Source organism: Malurus melanocephalus, unplaced genomic scaffold (genome assembly GCF_030028575.1).
Source record: "Malurus melanocephalus ecotype Western Australia unplaced genomic scaffold, MMel_1.1 scaffold_213, whole genome shotgun sequence".
Taxonomy (NCBI): Eukaryota; Metazoa; Chordata; class Aves; order Passeriformes; family Maluridae; genus Malurus; species Malurus melanocephalus.
This window is the reverse complement of record NW_026623445.1, coordinates 752589-776047: the sequence shown is the minus strand read 5'-3', so window position 1 is coordinate 776047 and position 23459 is coordinate 752589. Positions and strand designations below refer to the sequence as shown.

Below are 23459 nucleotides of genomic sequence, written 5' to 3'. Positions count from 1 at the left end.
AAAAAAAAAAAAAAAAAAAAAAAAAAAAAAAAAAAAGAAACAATTTCATCATTCCACAGAGCAGCACCTGTTTATTGTACAGCAACTGATAAGGAGATGGTACTTAAAGGTGAGCAGATACTGTAGATACCTTTATAGCTGTGTGACAAGCCTTAGTCCTGTCCCCGGGTCCCCACCATGCCTTCTCCCACACTGGCTCCAGCCGGGGGAGCCAGAGGCTCAGGGTAAGCCTCCAGCAGCCATGCCTTCTAGTTCCCCGCCTTTCAGGACCCAAACGTGTGTGCATTTAAATGCATTTTAAACGTCAGCGACTCTGCTGAGTTTACAAATCCTTTAGCACAGGAGTAAGCACCTGAGTCAAGAGCACAGCAGCAGCTGACCTGGCCACACACAGAGTTTATTTAACCAAGTAACCACTGCAAAATCACTGAGCACAGTAACCTATTGGAAGAAGCATTTGCATCAAAAATGCAACATCCTTTAGTGACAGTAAAGGGAGCTTGGAAAGGCTGGACAGGTTTAGTGGAACGTGCTAGTCTCTCTGCCCCAAARCTAGGACAAGCTACACCCAAACAGCTCCCAAAAGCTGTCTGTCTAACCTGCTCTGAACAGCTCCCAGGAAGGGAAGGTGCTAACAAAGAGATCAAAATTTCACCACTTTTTCTGCAGACACAAYTTGTCTGCCCGGGCACCTTCCCAGTGACTGCTTAATACACAAGCAGTGATTATCTAATCATTGTAGACCAAGGATTTTTATGAAATTGCTAATTAATTTCACTTTGGGAAACTAAGGGACAAACTGTATTATGCAGAGGAAAAAGAAAAGGAAAAAGGAAAAGTGGTGAGAACCATAATCCACAGCATGTCTGTGCTGTGAAAGTGTTTTGTGTTTGTTGATCACGCTTGGCTTCAAGTGGCTATTAAAGAAGGAAAGCATTTGCATTTTAGAAGTGGATTTTCAAAAGCTCCCCACACCAATGTCCCAGTGCTCCCACAGAAACCAGCAGTGAAGCCTCCCTCCAATGACAGCAGTGGGAGCTTTTGAGAAGTGACACAGCGAACAATGACACCACGAACAATGCCCCTGGATTATGCAGCTCAGCACAGTATGCATAGGTTGCATATGTTTGGCTCACTACCTCTGTTCTCCTCATCTGCCATTTAGAGCTGAGATGGAAGGAGCAGACAGCAGAAAGGCCACTGGTTTGAAGCTCTCTCCTCTTTATCACTGTTAGGCAGCTGCACAGCTCCAGCTCMGCTGCTTAGCAAACTAATTAATCTGATGTCCCTGCGTGCACATGAGAAGTTTATTAGTTTCAGTGGTTTAGTCAATCTKAGCTCTCCTCTGCTGCCAATATAACAGCAAAGATGCTCAAATCACAGTTTCATATGCCTTTGGGTGGGGGAGAGCAGGAGAGCATCCTGGGACTGGCACACAGACTCAGAGTGAGTAGACCAGAGCTCCCTCCATGCTTCACCACCAGCCCTTCTGCATCATCTCAGGCAAATCATTTATTCATGCTTCTGTCACAGCTTCTGCACATTGTCCCAGCTTTTGCTAATGTAAAGTTAAAGCTGTCTCGTGCAGCACATTTGGCAGCATGGYGGGTATGTCTGGCATCAGTTTAATGTGCTGAGGATCCCACTGAGGACATTCTCTTCTCACAGGGACAATCCCCCAACAGCTGTGYTTCACCAGTGAGGCAACACAGAGCAGACCTGAGGGATGGCCAGGGTACAATGGGCACATCTAAGTGCTGGGTTGGGGGGCACCTGACAAATATCTGAGAATACAGGTAGGTTTGGACAGTCTTCAGCCACTAGAGCTGTGCCAGTCAGTGACAGCTGAAGGTGTGGTTCAATACTATTTAAACATGCAGAATTATGGTATTAGCTCTGAACCTCATTAAGGCTCKCGGGAGCAACATATACTGAGGTTCACAAAATACTCTGAGTTCTGCCTACAGGAAAATATGTGAATTCCTGTAAGGAACCAGGGAAGACCAAGGACCTCCTGGAGCATTTCTCTTCCCCATGCTTCAGACCCAGGCAGCTCTACATCGTCCTTRTTGATGGATGTCTGTGTTAAGAACAAAAAAGAGACCCCTTCAACAGGTCGAAAGCACCTTACTCTTGTGACTGCCATTCCCATTTACTCTTCTCGTCATTCCTCCCCCATGCAGAAGCAAGAAACAGGTCTAAGATGCAACTAACACTGATTTGTATCTTTCATCTCAGTAATTATTTTTATTATTTAAATGTTTCTCTTTATAGGCAGATTTTGAATGATAAATGAGTCCAAATGCGAGCTGTTGGCACAAAGGTCTAATACAGTACCTGCACGCAGTAGTAACCCTGTGGCTATACGGAATACATACATGTACTAATAAGAGAATTACACCGGAAACTRAGCACAGTGACTCAACTCCTGATAAAGTGTTCATTGTTATTATTAGGACTATCCCACAATATGCCAGATGGTTTTAAAACATAATTCATACTCAGACAGATGCCCTCCGGTGGTTCCTGTTCAGGCAATTGAAAGGTATTACTTCATCCGTAGYAGAATTGAAGGTATGCCAGTGTGCTGAGCTTAAAGTGTCAACAAAGGTGGAAAGTGGCTGCAAACAGAGGTGTCTGCAATGCACAAACTTGACCTGCTAAACAGTGAATGTGCAGGAGAAGTATTTTGGGTGAAACCACTGATAAAGTCTTAAGCCATTTCACAAAGCATCATTAAATGGCATTTGCCATTAATGACACAAGGCAATTTCCCTGCAATGTAAAAGAGTGATGTATGAGGAAGTCCAGGAAGAGAAACAAAAACTCATAGTTGCCATTTGTTTTGGCAACTGGTTACACTAAGAATTTGACTGTGAAGTTCTTTCTTTCCTAGCATAGATAAGCAGTAGTTTTCCCTGGAAGTAGAAAGCACAAGTACACCTTCTGAAGAGGGTGATTTGACCTCTTGAGGGTTTGAGCATGACATGGAACCCAAGTCAGGTAGAAGACAAGCACAAGGATGCAAAGGAAATGCCAGAATCAAACCATGAAGCCCTGAAGCTTTAAATTGATGCCCTTAAATTGATAACCTGTATCCATAGCCCTGTTGGAGGGRATTTAATACAATATCCTTTGTGCTCCAAACCCAGGACGTTTTTACTTCGCTGTCTCCACACTTCAGAGGAAAGAAAAACTCCTACTAGATCTCTGTGAACAGCTTTCTGTGAACATCAGGCCAAAAGATGACCACACTGCACAACCTCTTCTCTTAGGCTGTGTGACTCAAGAAGAAAGTCACAACCAATTTCATGTATCACTTAAAGCTTGACAACAACTTCTGGCAAAACTTTAGACAAAACTCACAAAATTAATATGAGTTATGATCTGGCTAAGCCATCCCAACATGTAATTGCTGAGAATGGTAATTTCTGAGCAAGCTCTTAGAGRTGAGCCTTGTTCTGTTCCGCAAAAGCATAAAATACATTCCTTCTACTRTACTTCTGATCAGCAAGAACAGAAATTATATACACCTTCCCAAAGAGTAAATCCTATGCAGAAAGGGCTTGGTATGATGAGGATGGTGAGGCACTGGCACAGGTTGCCCAGAGAAGTTGTGGATGCGGCATTCCCAGAAAYATTCAAGGCCAGGTTAGGTGGGGCTTTGAGCCACCTGGTTTAGTGGAARGTATCCCTGCCCATGGCAGGGGGGTTGGAACAAGATGATCTTAAAGGTCCCTTCCAAACCAAACAATTCTATGCTTCTGTGACACTTGTTTAGATTAAAAAGTAAAAAAGAGACTTCTCTTGCTTCAAAATAAGATACTGTCTAAAAACCAAGCAAACAAAAAACCAAATCAAAATAAAACAAAATCAAAAGAGAGACCATAAAAAGGAAGAAARCAATATTAAGTTCTGATTCCTGAAGCTCCCCTCCTAAATCCAGATGCAGGAATATGAATATGAATTTAACACCCAGAACTGTACAAAAAATTGATTGAACAGAAGGGAAACACACCTCTGGAAAATAAGCCCATTTTATTTACAGTACATGCAYAGGGCTTGAGGACACCTAATTTTTTGTCTTAAATGTTACTTAAGGTCTTAAAATATTACCCTGCCTCACTGCTATAAAYAACAACCAAAATCAGTAGTCAGTGATGATAAAGCCACCTTTCCAGCACCTTCTTTATGAATATTCTTTCCCTGTCAGTACAAGAAGCAGCTACTTCATTACTTGCAAAGGTGTGCCAATTACTCAGACACTAATTGGCCTGAGCTGCTCACACCATTTCTTCTGTATCAAACAGAATATTTTGTTTCAATAGTCACTGAACTGACATGGAAAACAGGTGACAAAATGCACCACTGAGCAACAGTTTCAGACACAGAGGTCATAAATGAGAAAAACATTGTAGAGGGCAAATTTCCATTTCCTCTCTTCCTGTTTTTTTAAGTTTCTCATTATGTACATTCCTAAAAATTAATCAAGGTGAAAACTGGAAATTACTGATGTTGAGTGGCAAATACAATTTAATTTGGAAGCTTCAGATGCCAAGAGAACAGGCAGGATCCAATTGACTTGAATTTACAGCAGGGCCATAAATAGAACTTGTAGCACTTTTCTCTTAAAAATATAATGCTGCAGAGGTTTTGAGCACTCCCCACTCACTTCCCAAACTCAGACTGACAGCACTCCCTCTTCAATACTTTCAACACTCCGGTTTCTTTGAGAGAAGAAAAAATACTAAAAACCTCCTGGGTCACATCAGAGCAGAGGGAGACAAACTGGTGCTTGTTCCCCATGAATGACTCTGTCCTAGCCAGCACTGGCTGAACTGGCCTGGGACACCCAGCTGCTGCCCACATCAGACTCTCCCATTTGCAGCAGCTCTCTGTGGATCCGTGCTAAGTAGTCCCCATAGTCCTTATCTGTGTATAAACATATACTCCCAAGGATCCTCAGAAATCCCTCACACACCTCTCTTCAGGCAAACTCAGTTGAAAGCTCAGTTGGCATGTGATGGAACCAGGGCCTTGCATCATGAGCAGGGCACTCTGTGCTGGCTTCCACTCTGTTATGCGGCCAGAACAGGCTCTGCTGCTGTAAATTAAATTTTAGCATTTTAACACCATTTCTCCCAGGACAGGAATCCCACAGTGACTYGCACCACGTGTGCCCATTACAACAGGTAACCCCTTTCCCAAAGAGATTTCGCTGACAAAGTAGTGGTATCACCAGTGAGCAGTGACTGCATTTAAATAGTTCCGAGTGAAACAGAAAGTCAAAACAGGTTMATTCTACCCAGACAGCAAATGCCACAGGAAGCTACCTATAGCATATATGAGACGCAGCCTTACCCCTCTAGAGCACCCAGCAGCATCTCTTTAGGCACGTGCAGGACAGACAGGTATTAGTTTAAGGTGAGTTGACTGGAACTCACAATTTTTCCAAACATTTAAAGATCCCACTTTAACTTCTGCTTGACCTGTAACAACCTCAGGAGGAAAAACTAAAAGCCATGAACAAATATACTTTTGAAGGAAAGAAAATCACYGACTGCCAGCCTGCCTCTGGCATTCAGAGAAGACAGACATTTATATTACATAATATTGTAATATGTAACAGCATATACTGTATATATGTATATATATAATAATATACTCTCACAGAAGGGCCATCAGAGTTTAAAATCATCGAAAAGAGAAGCCATTTTAGCAAACAAATCATGGTGCATGGATGTGACAGAYATAAAATAGCCCCCCATGCCACTTGCCTGAATGAAAAAGTTACTTCTGTTGCCAAGCAAAGCCGGGTCTCAGTCTGACTTCAATGTTCCAAGGGAGGAAAATGACATTTTTTAAAAGTTGATCCTTCCACATAGCATCCTGAACTGAAAACACAGTACATCTTTTCCCATGAGCCATAAAGAGAATGTCCTATATTTTGACCGTGAACGAGCTTTTCTAGGAATGCAAATTTTGCTCTCAATAGTTACACAATGGACTACAGTGTCACAAGCACCATTCGTGCTCCATTAGTCATTCTTTTATTATTTTTTTAAACTGAAATTCACAAAAGGCCTACAGTGTGTGTAGAGCACTTGCTAAACAATAGGCTGATTGTTTAAAATATTTGCAAGATTCCAAGAATAAAGACCAACGCCCAAAGACAAACCAATATGCATCATGTAATTAATAACAGCAACGAGCCCAGAGTATCATGCTTTCATGAGTCAACAATCCAGAAGGTAAAAACTAGGAGTAACAGAAGCTATCAGACCCCTGAACCAATATTCTGTAATCAGCAGAAGAAAGATAACTACAAAATGATCTGTATTCATGAGAGGAACAAAAGGGAAGTTCAGTTTCTAACAAGCTCCCAGCTGGTATGGGATGATGCTCAGCTACAAGAGAAAAGCAGAAAAAAAAATTTCAAGAAGTTGTTTGACTTCTGCAGGGAACTGACATTTTGACCATGTTCCAACAATTTCATTTCAGCCCATATCCAGAGACGCCAAAATTAGTTGCTACCTTCAGAAAACAGGCTAATAACCCAGTATTTTGGCCTGATTCCAGTTCCTAATGGAAATGGTTTGGATTGCAAAACCCATGCCTAGCATGAGCACTTTGCTTGCAGCGTTAGGAGTTTGAGCAGGGGGTGGTGGGCAAGGCAGCATCCCACCTTCCTCAGGTGAGACACGATGGAAAGGCAGCACTGTCCATCTGGCTCTGCCCTAGGCCTTGGGAGGAACGTTTGACAGACTTCCCAGAGATGGTGCACACATTTGGCTCTGTGCTCCAAAGCTTAGGGGTTTCCAATCACCAGCACAGGCCCTTAGCATTGAAAATAAATTAACACTATAAGGTGAACAGAGGTTCAAAACACAACCCTGATTACTGCCAACATAAACAAGGCAGCCCTGCTAGACCAGTGCTCCCACCTGCTCTTCCTGTGCCTTCCTACTCCCTGGGTTATTGCTATGCTTTCTGGCATCTTTGGTACTGTACAGAAGAAGTTAGAGCCTTTGTTTTCAAATATCAGGTGCTACAGAGGTTATAACTAAACTAGAAGTGAAGAAGATCTTGCCCTCCTGAGAAAACTATTTCTAGGTCAAAAAATATGGCTGAGGTGGAGACATTCCAGCACCTCAGGCTTCAGACAGCTGAAGCAGTGCTGCATAGGGACAGACAGAAAGCCATCAGGGAGACTGCTGATTGACAAGATGTCTGGCAAGAGATCACTTGGGCCATGATGCCCTGACCTGCAGCTTTCTCCCCCAGACAGCCYGGGCAGCTGCCTCAGCCAAGGGAATCTCCATGCTGCACAACTGCTCTGACAAAAAGGGAACTCACAAATCCAACTTCAAGTGTTTCCTGGTGCTACAAGAACACCCATTGTCTCTTAGCCCTGCCTGTGGAAAATGCTGATCACAGGGCTCAGGATGTCCTGTGGCAGAGCAGTAAGACACGTGGGTGGTACTGCTATCTCCTATGTCAAAGCAAACTTGGCTTTCCCACTGCACTCCACAGGAGAAAGAGYTGGCAAAACCCAACTATCTCCACAAATACTTTGAATGAGGACAAAAGCCATGATGGAAATCAAATCAATTAATTCAAAACCACTCTTGCCGTCAATCAATATTTTTATCTACCTAACGTGGACATCCTTCCTTTATAAACTTCAAGGATCAAGCCAAAGAAAGAAATGCAAGTAAAAAACTATCATAATTGTCATGCAAATTCAGCCATTCCCATGCTAAGTTGCAAAAACTAGTCCAGAATCTGAGAGAAAGGAGAAATTTTTAAAAATGGAAACACAGAATACAAAATATTTTCTTTGGTTGTTAATTTTTATATTTATTTTTTAGGAAAAATCTATTAAGTTGACCAAGGAAAAAAGAGAAACAAAAATTATATTAATAAGTACTTACCTTAGGATAGAAATAAGAACCGAACAAAAAGACAGATATAACTTCTCTTTTACGATTCATATTCTGGCACTGCCTCAGTGTCCAGTTAGGTACTAAGAACCAGCTGCGTATAGATTAAGCAAATATACGTATACTTCTCACAGATCACGTGCTGTCTCAGTTTTGCTTTAGCTTCCTTCCTATGTCCCTACTTAAGAAACCACTTAGTTAGAACACATATTGTTAAACTTTCTGATTTCCTTTAAAAAACACGTACCACGCAACTCCCTCACCCCAACCAACCTGACACCCACAGAAATTAAAAATACCAGCGATTTACTAATCWGTGACATTACTTGTTCCATCCTGGGAAAAATCAAAATAAGGAGGAAAGTATGTATAAATATAGCCAACCTGTAGAGTCTTGTATCACCTAGCAAAACTGAGGTGGTGTAACACCTTGCTAAGCTTTCACAGACACTACGCAGCCATGCATTCTGCTCCATTCAGCTCAAATAAAAAGACTGGGAACACCTTTATTCTGATGACAGTTCAGCCCCTGCACGAAACTGGTCCCTAGCAAAATCTCAAGGCACAAGTCAGATGAGTATTCAATGATTTAGAGGCTTTATTTACAGAAATTCAACTTAAGACAACCCAGAATGTTTTCAGAAACACAAGAGCACCTGTGTGAGAAAACTGAGAAGGGATTTCATCAGTATCTCCAAGGTGGGTGCCAAGAGGATGGTGCCAGACTCATTTTGGTAGTGCCAAGCAAYAGGATGAGGAGCGATGCCCATAAACTAAAATACAAGAAATTMCAACTCAACATGAGGAACAATTTCTAGGGTACATGTTGATAACAAAGGTCTTTCAAATTTATCCACCTTACAATGAAATGAGGAAAACAAACTATGCAAGCTCATCTGAGGATTTTCTGTACATCAGTTTTCATTTATCTGAAATGAGGGTTAATCTAAGATCACCCACAGCCACTTCCTCCTGCCACTTCTGCTTCCTCAAGCAGAAATCAGTGCATGTGAAAAACCAAGTAACTCAAAAAYGAGTAGGATCAATGAGATCAGAATGGCTCACCTCTGGCTGATGGGATAACATGGGTATCTCTACTTTCACTCAACCGATGGAAACCGAGGCAGTGGAGTTCAGAGAACAGTTCAGCCCACCCACAGTTGACATATATATTTGTTCTACTGAACAATTTGTGCACTATAATGATTCTGCTGAGGGCAGGGAKGTTTTAGATACCTGCTTCACATGGAGATAGAGCAATATGAATGAGATTCTACTCTGGTTTCCTGAAGATCAGTGTCTTGTGGCAGACTAATTTGTAYTTGCTTTGTGTTTCCAACTGAACATAGCCTTTTGCAGACACCAGAGAAAGAAAAGGGAAAGAAGGAAATGCAAAAACAAAAGAATATAACGTATTTCTCCAAACTGAGAGAAGTCTTGTCCAAAACAATCTGCACGTATTTGTGACACCCTTCTCATCTAAGTATTCCCTTGTGTTGAAAATTAAACTTTTTCTGTAAAGGAAGAACTGCTATGCCCTCCCTTCCTATCTCCATTTTTGCTTAAATGCAAAACTTCTCACAAGTTACTATTTTCACTCCTCTGTCAAGCATGGCTAAAACTGTCGAAATGTTACAAAAATTGTTAGTGGACAAATTAAGACAGCTATACACACGTATATGGAGAAATGGGGCTTAGGAAACCAGACTATAAATCTCTGCTCTCTTCTCAGTTGCGAATATATTTAGTTAACATGYAAAGAAGAGGAATGCTGTGAGTGAAGAAATAGCTCCTTCCTTTTTTGGAGCTGAGAAAAACCCAAATTCAATGCTCTCTTTGCCCTTACCACAGTGATGGGGAGGGAGTTCTGTGTAGGTGGTCACATCTGAATTACTCACTGTAGGCTCCACTTAGAGTCACCGTGGAGAAGCTGACTCATTCTTCCTCATTGTCTACAAAAAAAAAAAACCAAAAAAAACCCCACCAACCCAGAGATTACCAAAACTCTGTATCAATCCAATCAGATGAGAAAAATCTCATGCAGAATGCCTTTGTCTTTATGCAAGGTGGAAGGAGAAAATGGAATCAGAATGTGGAATCTACAATCGGAGCATGTTTTAGCAAAAAAAGGTGAACTCYGTCTCTCCATTGTGCTTGAGGCAGCAGTGATCAGCAGAAGCTATACCCAAACAGGTGGGAATATGTGAAGGCTCAAGACTGCTGGCACAAGTCCTGAGCATATTCACCAACAGTCAACCCACATCCTTCTTCTCACACCCTGGTGTTTAACGACTACTCTGTTGGCATGCTGCTTCACCTTCGAGGAAAATTACTTGGGAAGTACTCCCTCATAAGGTGTGGGGGATAATTTTCACTGTGGGAGTGAGATATCCATTCTGAGACTGGAAGACACAGCCCAAATTTTCAAGAACAGTCTATTCCAAAAGTCAACKTGAGTAAAATATGAGTAGAAGATCCCACATTTTTCACTTCTTTTCAGCAGGTTCTACTTACAAAGATGCTGCAATGCTGATCAGTTTTGATCTGTTAAAGGTATCCATCTGCTGGTTAAATCAACTGATTTTGAGAGTGATCCTTCAGCAGCTCATCTCTGGTACTATAGATYCCAGTGGCCTGCGCTTACCTTCAGCATCTGCTCTCCACAGCCAGACAAGCCCTTCAGTCTCACAACTGTAACCAGCTCTTTMCCAGCCTCCAGCCCTTTCATGGACAGATTCAGCTGAACCCGTTCATGAGGGCAATCCCACTACCAATCTGTGCAATCTTTCTCTTTGAGAGGACCATTGAGAAGCGATATCAACTGAAGTCAACAATAGGATTTATTAACACAGCAATAAAAACAGCATAAATGCTGTATTTTCACTAAAGACAGAAGGTATGAATGAGGCTGTGGTTCAGCTCAGTAATTCAGACCTGTGAAGAGAGATAGGTGTGAAGCTGTTTTACCAAGCATACTAAAATGATCTCAGGCGGATCCTACAGTAAAGAAAAAAAATCAACATAATGAGCCTCATACTTATCCCAGAAAACGATCCAGATACTGACAATTTGCTATAACATCCATTACTACCAGAATAAAATCAGCAACCTTGGGACCCACAGGAGCAGAAGAGGGGTGAATGGAAAATCAGGAAGAGGGGTAGAAACCAAGAACTGAATGTATGACAGTTTTAACTGCATTAGTATTCTTTCTTCTTCTGTACATTTAGACTAATAGTGATTAGACTTCCAAAAATTCAGTTACCCTAAGAATAAAATCTTTGCTATATAAAAACATGCTGCCTTTTTGCCCCTGAACAAGGGTTTGAGTGTAACACCTTGCACGGACACATAGTCTCTAAATCACAGTAAATAAATCCAGACAAAAACATTKTTTTATTCTAAAGAGGTGTTGCCAGTCTTCCCAGAACAAAGTAAAAAAAAAAAAAAAAATCCATGAACTCCTGTTTTTCTAAATAGTTCAGCAGAAATATGATCACACACCCACACCTACCCAGCTCAAATCTGAATCACCGGGTGACCCAGCATTAATGAATCTGGAGCCGTGGCCAGAAGATTACAAAAGCCAGATCTGTAAAGTGGGAGAATTTGTACAGAGCTAACAAAATTACTAGGAAAATCACCTTGAAAGGGTTATGGACTCAAAAAATGCTAACACTTTCTCTTCATCAAATATATCAGGGTTTAGAAAGCAATGGAAAAGAATTCACARAGCAGAGAAGCAAGAGACAAACAAAGAAAAGAGCTACCTTGAAATCACTGGAAAATTACTGWGTGAGAACATTCTCTGGCAAAAGTAACTACAGATGGCAGGAAAGGGAAAAGCAAATACCTTGAAAAGTTCCACTAATTTTTTGTTGTTGTCTTTGATTTTTTTCTTCAATGAGCTCCCAGTTTCTGGGTCAATAAAAGAGCCAGATGTTATTTCAGTTAAAAATGAAGATGGCATAATTACTGTGACAGTGTCTCTCCTGTATTCTTGCTTCCCTTGGTCATCCCAGACACCTCTACAAACCAAACACTTCATTCCCTTCCTGTCACACTCTGYCTCATGGTGGAATGGGCTTCCAATGGACAAATAAAAAGACTTTTTCACGTGCTGTATTACAACTACACTCGTACCTAACACCTATATATCAAAGTGACCTCTGGACTGTTTCCTTCATTTCTAATGAAGGCTTGTTGTTTGTTTTCCTTGACTAAGCTTTCTGGTAACGCAGAATATCCTGAGTTGGAAGGGACCCGYAAGGATCACTGAGTCCAACTCCTGAGTCAACAAAAGCCCTTTGGCGTATGGATCAGGTTATTTTTCACACGGCTGATACCTTCAGCACTGAAAAAAACAGTAACAGCAAAGCAAGCCATCAGGAAAAGATTAATGAAAAAGACGATGTGGACAATTGATCTGCTGARCCATTAAAGAGGTATTATGACCTTTCCAAATGCAGTTCTTGCCTTTGCACATGAGGTGTAAAAKAATCAGCAAAGAACGGGAGATGATAAAACATCAGAAATACATAAAACAAAATATGTTTGAGACAGGTGYTAATCTATCAGGAGTACAATCATGCAACCGGTAGGAACTGACATTGTCAGGTCATCCTCAATCTTAAAATTMAGGTTCTGTAATTGCACYTCTGCTGTAAGAAGCCTGYAGTTAAGGAACTACGTGTACAACTSAGAACTAGCAAAGAACAACTACAGTCTAGCAAACAGACTGTAAGTMAACACAGCATTACCAACTCTCTTCAGAGAAGGCAGTGTTTGATGGGACCCAAGAGAGCTGTGTTCTGAGCCCAGCTTTACTCCTCGCCAGTTGTCAGATCTTGCTTCATGTCTCCACTGCAGTTTCTCATCTCATTCTTAGACTTTCTCACTCTGTGCCCAATCACTCAGCAAGGAATCTCATCACTCAATTGCACATGCAAGAGTTTAGTAAAATTACCCACCAGGCATTATTAAAAATAGAGTAGTCCTGGCTTAGGCTGGTCCCCATCTCTTCAATACAGAAAGCATCACCATCTGTACAGCAGCAAGCACTATGATACTGCAAATTCCTGAGGCCTTKAAACACCAATGTAATTTTAATTACAATACAATGAACAGGTGAGTGTCAATCATATTTTATATTCTCAAATGGAAAATATACTTAAACCCAAAYATTACTGTCATCAATAAAAAGCATTTTATTGAATGGTCAGAACTGGGACAAAGAGATGTRCATGTATCTGACAGAGGRAAACTTTTAAGACTGAAGGTCTCCRACTCTGAGACAAGTAGAAATGGTTTCTGCTGAATGCAGGAGCAGAAATGGGCACAGCAAAGATTGCTATTAAAAACAATTTGCAAATTCTTTTGAGGCAATGATTTCTCTTCACAAGTGTACGGCTAAAAATTAAAAACTCTAAAATCTTTTTGACTAAATGTTATTTTCATTGTTTTCTGCCCTAAACCCTGAGATTATTAAAAAGATTCTTCTCACTTTGCAAATCTATATGCAGTCAAACTTGCTATTTATCTTCACAATACACAATACACAAAAAAAAACCCACCCCATCTCAGAATGGACTTCAACTGCAAGTAASTGTTAGAAATCATCACTCATTTATTAATATCAATGATAATGAGCCTGTCTGGAGTTGTTAATTGGTTCTAGGCMCAGTGTTAAGTTCCTGAGATGCAAAACCAGTTCATTATCAACACTCAGCCAGCAATGTAGTTGTCTTTAATGGTAACAACTCTTGAGAAGTACTGCTTCACACTTACAAGAAATCAAATGCAAGAAATGCTCTCAAAGCCCATGAGGAAAATGACAGCTACTTGCATTTCACTGAACACCAGAACTGGCAAAAATCTTCTCTTTCAAACTCTAACTTCAATGACTCATCACAAAACAACTCAATCAGCAAAGCTCATACATCTGGTAGCAATGTGGTGCTACAGCTAAAGCCCTCCTCAGCCAACAGCTCACAGATCCAACTCCTTCCAGCATCACTCTCACCCATGGGGAAAGAATTCCTTCAACAYAGCCTTAAATCAGACCAGGTATCGACAGGGCCTTATTTGAGACAGGTGGGGAGTTCATACCTCTCAGAGTTATTGGTTCAACAGACCTTGCTACACTGATTTACACCGAGTTTATGTTTTCAGACTTATCCCAGCAAACATAAAGACAAGCAGCATGATTGTTCTCATATGCTTCAGTAAAAGTACAATGCACAGGATCCACCATGTCTGCCAACTTCTGTGGTTGATAAACACCAGAAAAAAGGTGGTAACAAGCAACCAAGAAAGCGGTAACATCAAGCATTGCTACAGTCATGCTGGTGGGAAACATCTACCCACTGCCTTATCTTTCTCTCATTTTATACTGATGTTGAAATATCACTGACATCTTCTATAGCAGTTTCTTTTACAGTACAATCACCTCCACACTTTTGCACAGGCAATGCAAATTTATCTTCAGCGGACCTAACCRAAAGCCTCTCAGATATCTTACTGGCCCATTGCTCAGACTGAACTGTGATACATTTTTTGTGAAGAATACAGAGAGATATACGCTCGCTCCGAAACTACAGAACATAACCGCACAGACTGCATGAACAAAATGCCTAATCGCTTTTAATGAAAAGTAAATATCTAAAGTTTGCTGCCGCTTTTTTTCCTAAAATCATGTGTTCTGCTAAGGCCAAACATGACTCTATCTGGCTTTCCTTGCACAAAAGGAAAAGATTATGGTAGAATTTTGTTGGCTGTTCCTTTGAATTCCAAAGGACAGAGGGTCYGCATTCAACCTCAAATTTGCAAAAACAACAAACCCACCCACAAATTCATTTTAAGAATGGTCTTGGAARAAGTCTGAATAATTAGCAAAGCTGAACTGTGTTATCACTCACTCACCCAGGATCCTCAAGCCATTCTAGAGACATAAAAGCAGTTCATAACATTGAAAAAAGCTCACTCTCCTGGACATAACCGTACTGTAGCKCATCAAACATTTGAATCAGTGTTTTACCTCACTCCTTTTTCTGTCTCACGGGTTGTTCCTGGACAGATACTGCAGACACACAAGCACTTCTTGCAAGCTGCTTGTCAAATTCCATCACAGCTCTTTATGAGTAGCTGGCTCATGGTCATGTGTCTTCCATGAGAACAGGATGGAAGGGGAAAGTTCATCCTAAGTACTGACCTTTGGAAACCACAGAGAGCTGCAGAACCCAGTGCTGTGCCACACAAAGCCAGCACTGGGTGAGACAACTGAGACTTGAAAAGCAGAACAGCTGTTTCAGCACAACTATGAGGCAGCTGAGTTAATTAGCTGTGACCTGCTCAGCTGAAACTAACTCGGTATTTTCAGAGAGCTGGCGATTTTTTACCCTGCACAAACAACTACAGTGGAAGTTTCATTAGGAGTTTTTCAAATGTTTTCCTAGTTGGGACAGAAAGTAGGTAACGTTTGTTTAATTATTCCTACATCTTCSTCAAGGACTACAGGTATTGCACATTACTAGGTTCCATTAAAATATCAGAGCAACTTTCACTGTCAAATGCCCTTATTGACACATCTCAAGTGCATTATTAAAAGACAAACCTACAATGTTCTTCAAGGCACTTATTCAAATGTGAGCAGCCTTATGTACAAGTAAACCCTATCAAGCATGTCTGCTTGAGGAGTTAGATCTTAAGAACCTCTAGAAGCAACAACACTTCCAACATCGAGCTGAKAGAATCCAAAGAATGCACTGCTGTGTTATTTCATACTAGCACCTTTCCAAGTCTTCTAAATTTTGCATAAAGCAAGTCAGTAACTACAACACAGCAAGGCTTCACATGGCTAGGTAACTGTGAGTCTTCAGCTCATTTTTTGGCTTTTTTCCTTTTAAATGAAATGGATTATAAAAACTGATGACAGCATCCTCATGATTCATTGTTTTCCTCACATCATCCCCAAAGCTAACTTCTTTTTAAACAAAATCATTTGGTGAAAATTTGTCATAGGTTACAATTTGAAGCTGGTCTAGCTATTAGATCACAATCACAGAGACTAAAGTAAGTATATTTCAATGCACACAAATACTTCAATCAGCTTCAGAGAATTATTCTGATGTATAAAATCAGATTGCAGTAGAGATTTCAAGAAAAAAAAAATCAATCTACTGTCCAATTCATAGACAATTATTTATTTGTGCATACGCATCAMTAGACTGGCAAGGGAAGCTGATAATGAACATTCTAAAGGTCACCAGGCATCTCTCATTACAAGAACCTTGTTTTATTTTCTTGTAATTTTGCTCTAATCTTGAACCATTTCAACTAAAAAGTTTCACARGACACACCAACTCAAGATGAGGGTCCTTTTATTAATAATTACAGATGAAAAACATTAACCTATTTAAAATACCTGCATTTTGTTTGGAATACATTAGAAAAAAACCCCAACTGACTAGCTTTCTTTGGGTTCTAGATGTTCAAGCAGAGACTTGARATTCTGCAAGCTTTCAATAACCTTTTTTTTACATCCCAAGAAATCTGTTAGTCWGGGCCCTTCCAGGGCTTGTGCATTCTCAACAGAAACAGATTTCTCAAGTCAATTTCCCAACGGCTCCATCTGTGCAGGGCATGCTGCCGAGAGGCTCAACAGGAGCTTCCTTGTAGCCACTGGCTCTTCTGAGTTAAGCTCTCTTTACTGTCCATAGGCCTCTTACAGTGAATGACCTCCAGATGGGTCCAAGTTGCCTGAGCTGATGCAGAGATAAAAAGAAGAATATATTGGGTCAGCTAGGTAAGGGGGAAAGAGGCCTGTAGGCATCTGGCAGGGCACTGGWAAAACTGCACAAGGAAATCAGTACMKAGAGCTGGGTACAGAAGAATTTGATGAAGAAGGATGAAATGAGGGTCAGGGGTCACAAAGGACTCAAAAATGAAGAAACCTGAGTGCAAACTGGGCACTGCCTGAGRAGCAGCTGGATAAAAGYYAYGSATGGGAGTTTGGAGATGCTGGCAAYGAAGTGGCCACCRGCATCTTGGGCTGTAASAACAGAGGCAGACTCAGGAGATCCAGGGAAGGAACCCCTCCACTCAGGTCTCATTAGAGCATTTCTGGAATACTGCATTCAGATATTTCCAATGCAGGAAAGACACTGGTGAGCTAGAARGAGTTCAGGAAAGCACCACTTTGGTTGCCCTGCCCTGGGATGGCAGGGCTGGAGCATCTAGTCTGTGTGGAGAGGCTGAGGAAAGACTGCTTCGGGGGACCAGAAAAAGCAGCCCCAGTACCCCAATGCTGGTGGAAGATATGCAGGAGATGTTGATGGGCTGCCCAGAGAGGCTGTGCACACTTCATCTTTGTTGGTTTTCAAGACCAAACTGGGTAAAAGCCAAAAACAGCCTGATCTGATTTTAAAGCTATCTCTGGTACCTGTGGGAGGCTGGACTCAGCCTGAGTTATCCTGTGATCCTACAACTTGGGCATGGCAAAGGCAGCCAGAATGGGACAAAAAACCTTCAGCACCCATCAGGTCATCCTGCTCCCAGGCACTATCACAACACCAGGGTTTCCCACACCACCAGCCCWTTCAGTCTCTCAGCGCCCATCCTTGCTACCCTACTGCAACCTTCTCCATCAAACACAAGGCCCAAGCAGGATGTGCTTTCAGTCACAAAATTCAAATTTCACGATAGCCCGTGGAGGGTGGGAAGAACACAAAAGTCTCCTTTCAGCTTCCGTGGCTTAAAGACCTTGAGCATTACAAGCCATTCAGATCGTAAAGTCAAGTTTTCAGAAAAAGCCATGATGGCAAAACCACGGATGCTCAACGCACCACAGGGAATTCGCTCCTGCAGAGGCCAAGGCCCGGCGTGGGCACGGCAGCGCGCAGGAAAGCAGCTCCCAAGCGGGTGCCGTGCCTGCCCTTCCAGCAGCACTCACCTGTGCTGCCCATCTCCCACATCCCGCCAGCGCAGGTACCAAGGGCAGGGGCACTGCTGTGCCTGTGCAGGGATCTACCGAGAGCCTGGTGGGGGTGGCACCGCCTGCTCTGATTAAAGGCCTGAAAGAGAGAGCGGCTGTGCCGCAGCCGAGCGGCGCCCACGCCCGCCCTCCTGCTCCGTTACCCCACAGCCACCCCAGAGCAGGGACACCCCGCCGGGAGAGACCCGACCCCGGGCACACGCAGCAGCCTCCTGCCCACGGAGCGAGCAAGCGGCACCAGCTCCATCCCTTCGGCCTCCTTTCCCTGGCGGCCCCTCCCCGCTCCCTCCCTCTGCCCCACGCCCCGCTCGGTCCCTGGCGGCCGAGCCCCGCGGGCGGGCGGGCGGCGCTGGCTCTGCGGCGGGCGGTACCTGGACAGGGAATCGCCGCTGGGAGGCCGCGGTGCCGCCGCCCGCCCGGCGCCCAGGCTCTCGCAGCTGGAGCTGCCCTCCATGGCGGGCGGTGGCCCCGCGGCGGGCGCTGTCCCCTTGTCCCTCAGCCCCGCGCCCGGCGCCCGGCGGGACGGGAAGCGGCCATGCTGGCCCGGCGTGCTGCGCGGGGGGCGGGCCGAGGCGGGGCGCTGAGGGGGCCGAGCCGCCGCGGGCTCCGGGGAGCGGGGCTRCCCCTCGGCTGGGGTCGTGCCCGARCRGAGTGRCYCGCCATCTCCTTTTCCGTCCTCTTGAGAGCCAGGGGAACGGGGCAGCTCCCGAGTTCCATCCCCGGAGCGCGGTGGTCGTTCCCAGGAGCCAGGAATTGGTCTGTCTCGAGCATCCCTCTTGAAGTGAGCTCACCGGCGTTTGGGTGTGTACCCATGGTTAAAGCAGATGTGCTCCTCACATTTGTAATTGGCCGTATCTGCTCGRGAATGCTGGTTGAGTCTGTCCCTCAGCTGGATGGGGCAGGGGCCGTGGGAGGTGGCGGGTCACAGTGACACGGGTCAGCTCTGCAGGGCGCGGGCACGGATCCTCTGGGAATTACCCGGCTGAAAGCTCGAATGCATCCCTGGCCATCCGTGCCCGGGAGGCTCTGCTGGCACAGCYCGGGATTAAGGGTCCTGCAGGAAGAGCCGTGGTACATTCAGTGCTTGGAGGAGTGTACCGAGGAGCGAGAGAAATGCTCTTGGCATTGCTTACAAAGACTGATTAACTGCATCTTAAGCCTCCCGTAGCAAGGATGCAGATGCCTTCCAAACGCATAGCTGTTGTGGCAACAATCTCATGAGGCAAAAAGACTGAACCACTGGGGATGTGTTAGGGGGCAGGTGGGTTTCCAGAAACGCCTGCTTGTTGGTAAATAGCATTTCATGTCAGGAGCATCCGTCCAAATGGACCTCCCTGTTTTAAACACTACCTCAAAACAGGATAAACCCTTTGTCTTCTAAACATCTGTATACTCTGTGGGTGTAGAATGGTTACCGAAACAACATCCATTTTCATGCTCCAATGAGTAAATTAGTTGATGTGTTTCCCTCTGTTGTTTCCCATTTTGTTCCTGTCGTCAGAAGTCATGCAGGATGCTGAAGYGGATTCACAGCATCCCCACCTGAGACTGCATGATGCAGCTGTGAAATTGCCTTTGTTGCTCTTGCCTTTAGTCTCTGTCAGCTGCTGTTGAGCAAGGTTGATGTGGGATGTTTTTGAAGCAAGGTTTAAACTTAAAAATATAGCTTTGTTGAAGCAGCTTTGTTGTTTATTTTTGTGTTTTTCATTTAATCTTCTGAAGAAAGAGTTAATAAAATTGCAAATGAGTTTGGGGGGAGGGCGGGTTTCGCCAGAAAATGGGGTTTGTGGAAGCTTTTCTGAAATAAAAACTCTGTTTTCTGATTAAAAGTGAGACCCCTGTTTGAAAAGTAAGCTAATTGCTAGTGTTTTATTGCAGCATTAAAATCCAAACAAAACGCCTCAACATCGTTACAATTAAAAGATCCATAGACCTGTGCTGATTTTGCTCCAGCTATAAAATTATTTTAAATGTTGATTCTTTTCCCCCTCTCCTCTGTTTAGGGGCAAAGAACATTTTAGAAGCACCATTTATTAATAAAAACTGAGATACTAATGAGATACTATCTCCCTGCCTCTTCTGTTTATCTTTCCATCCACATCCGTGTCCGGTGAGCAGATGGTGTCCTCTGTGGGGACAGGCGGGCAGGAGGTGCTGTGGCAGCAGTGCTTCAGCATCTTTGGTGAGCAGTCAGGCAGTCAGGCTCCTGTAGCCTTTCCCCATTGGAACACTCTCTTCCCAGCCTTTCCGGGGATGGAGCTCCTGGCTCCCCCCGTGGGAGGGGTCGGCGCTGTAGAATGAGCGCAAAGCAGTGCAAGACTCCCTTTAAAACCTCATCAGATAGCCTTGTGGTGAGTTGGTATTACCTCCGTTCCCTCTGCTAAGCTTAGTTTGATAGAGGTGCCGTTGTTTAAAAAAAGTCAAGTAGGAATAAAAACAATATATAAGCCTCCATTGCTATGTGAAYGTATTAGAGTGCCTTCCTTTCTTCCTAATTTGCTATTGATGTRGCATCTCTAAGTAGTTTATTGATGAAGTGCTCTATTTGCTTTTCACTGCCCTGTTTTGTTCTTGGCCTTATCCCCAGGGCCTGTGAAACCCTTTCAAAATTCCCACTGGTGCTTTGTAAATGAGAACAAAGCTAATCACCTCCTGGATCTCTCCTGCTGCTGAAAGAAACTAGCAGTCTGCTCAGTGAGTCTTTCTGCTCAACAATACCACATTTTCAAAGTCAGTCAGAATATTCTCTTTGTGAAGTGCCTTACCTCAGGGCTCTTAAAAGTGATGGAGAATTAAATAAAGGCCTTACTTAACCAAAACCAATTAAGGACAATTCACAAGACYGTTGTATAACTGATGCAAAATAAGTGTAGTTCAGTCTGTTAACCCACTTTTGCTTGCCACATCCCTTGCCATTATCTTACAAATATCATCATTTGGGTTTGGTTGAGGTTTTTTTGTTTTTGTTTTTGTTTTTTTTTTTTTATGAGGGAATGTTCTGCCATTTTTTGATTTCAATACAGGAAACAGTAAAATAAAATTAGCATCATGGATAAGTAATAAAACTATCTGTTCATCTTCAATGCCAGGTGGCTGACACAGCTGAGTGATATCTGAAAGAGAGAAYGACAAGGAATTTCCCTGAATAAAAGGTGTAAAAGATTAATTCCAAGTAAGAGACTTGTGGTTATCCTCCAATACTTCCTGAAATTATATGTTATTGTAGCATATATAAAGTGAAAAACACATAGCCAGGCTTTCTTAGGTGTTTAAAGGCTGTCAAAGCTGTGGTGAATAAATACAGCCAAAGAGGATAATTTTATGTACCATGTAAAACATAATTAAGCGAGGGGAAGTAAGATTTTTGTTTCAGTCCTTCTTACGTGATAATGAGATAACATTTGTGTCCATTGTATTTAAACTATGTATCTGTTGGGTYACTTTCTAGCTCCGTGTGTAYGTGTGATCCATACATCTGCTTTGTKCCRGATGTTATGAATCCAGATGTTCTCATCCCTGGATTAGCTCCTCAGTTTTGCTGCTGCACGGCCAAGCACAGGTCTATTGTGTCTCACACTGTCACCACAGGGCTCACCAAAACTGGGGACAGTCACGCATTCCCCGGACATCCTGGYACAACCTTTTTCAGGGKTCCTGTGGAGATGTTTGGTGGGGAKGGAGCAGAGGAGGAATCATGCTTCTGCAGTGCTCAAAGGGTAGACCATGAAGCAGGATCTTCCACTCAAACAATCCATTCTGAGAAAGCTGCTCCTCTGCTGCAGGCTTTGTCATAACCTGCCCTTACATGGTACAGCTCATCAGACATTCCCCTCCCTCYCCCTCTCCCCATCACACAACCCAGCACAGGGCTGAAAAGCCTATAAATAATAAGGGAGTGAGAGCCCTAATCTCTTCTGAAAATGATCGCCTTGTCCCTTTTGTTACAGCCYCAACATTAAAATCATATCCATCCTAAAACTAGCTCTCTTTGCTGCAGCTCTGTGGATCTCCCATATTTTTGCCACTRTACTCATATATTCCCTCTTAGACAGCACATTAAATACTTCATGGCAAAGGCAGCTCCACACCATTGCCTTCTCTAGTCTAGTCCCCATACACGAGTCCAACAAACTTGCAGCATGACTCAGTCCCATAATTGTTCTGAAAACCACACAGCCAGAGAAACCCTTGTCTCTCCTTTGATTCACTAAAATGGTTCTGAGATTTATTATATTTTCTTGTCTCCTAGACGTACAGCTTAAAGGCAGTGGGCAGCCAATAAAAGACTCACAGCACCTTGGGAAGGGCAGATTGTCACTGGTGAGATCCCATTGTGATGTATGATCATCAAATCACACTGGAAGTGGCATGTGTTCCTTTTGTCAAGCCCCATCAGCTGATAAAGTATGAGGTCAGAAACAGCGAGAGCTTTGGCATAGGCAGAGAGGTTGATGAAGAACAACTCCCTGTGGCTGTGATTTGGAGCTGGAGCTGATTGTGGTTGCAAAAACATCTGTTGCAAGATGGTCATAGGGTACATGCACAGATTTGGTCCTGCTGATGCATGATGCCTGTGCTGTTGAAGTTGGAAACTAGTCAAAACAAAGAGAGGGACTCACAGCAACACTTAACTTGTCACTGTGCCTCTAACGTTGCTACGCTTCTGATTAATCTGATCAGAGTGGTCACCTCAGCTCACCCACAATGTGGTTTTCACTGAGTAGGATGGCACCTCGACAGTGCTTTTGCTTTGCACCCCCACTATATTCGACAGAAGCAGAAGCTAAGGATCAATGACCCTTTAACACTTTTTTGGTCACTTAACTGTTTTTTTCATGCACTCATGCACATCTTGATGCAAGATACTATAAACGTTGGCTCTGGACTCTACCTGGACTTAATCCTGTATGCTATAGCTTGTTACCTGTTTACTCAGCAGTTCTGATGGGCAGACTATTTACTCTGTCTGCTGCTCTCTCTTTCTTGTCCTCACTCCCACCACCAGCTCCTGGCTGCCCCCAGAGCATTCAGCCACTAACTATCCCACAGGCAAACAAGTACGTCTGGATCCATSCCAGTGTGTGCTCAGTGTGTACAGACCGCTGGAGTCAGGCGATTCACCCGGCTTTTCATTGCCTGATGCTTTTAATTCTCGATGGCCTCTGCAGTGCTCTGTAGCCTGTGTTTTCTTCCAGCTCCGTGGTGGTACCGGCACGGTCCAAGGAAGGGACTGTAGGGCTGAGCAGACTGTAGGGAGCCTGAGGATGCGGGCACCTGGAGAGCTGTATGCCTTGGGCTCTGGGGGCGGGATTTCCACTACATGCTGCAGAACACACGGATCCTTTTTTTGTGTCAATTCCAATAAAGCATCTTTTCTCCTGAAGGACTAAATGCATCACAGCAGCTGTCTGCCTGTCTACAGATTTGGGCTGTTGCACTCTGGCAGCTCCTTGGCAACTGTGTGATGGTCTCCAATCTGGAAACATGAAGGAAGACGGAATTACTCACAGGAGTTAAATTTGAAA

The 23459-nt window shown here is 43.4% G+C and overlaps 1 protein-coding gene across 1 annotated transcript in view; it reads right to left on the bottom strand.

Moving 5' to 3' along the window:
• Nucleotides 1-18475, bottom strand: part of MTMR2 (myotubularin related protein 2) — a 62138-nt gene extending 43663 nt beyond the window's left edge. The window contains exon 1 of the mRNA XM_057374016.1: nucleotides 18306-18475. Coding sequence (XP_057229999.1) covers nucleotides 18306-18388 — 83 coding nt within the window. The 5' untranslated portion in view covers nucleotides 18389-18475. The remainder of the gene's footprint in view (nucleotides 1-18305) is intronic.
• Between the last annotated feature and the right edge of the window lie 4984 nt (nucleotides 18476-23459).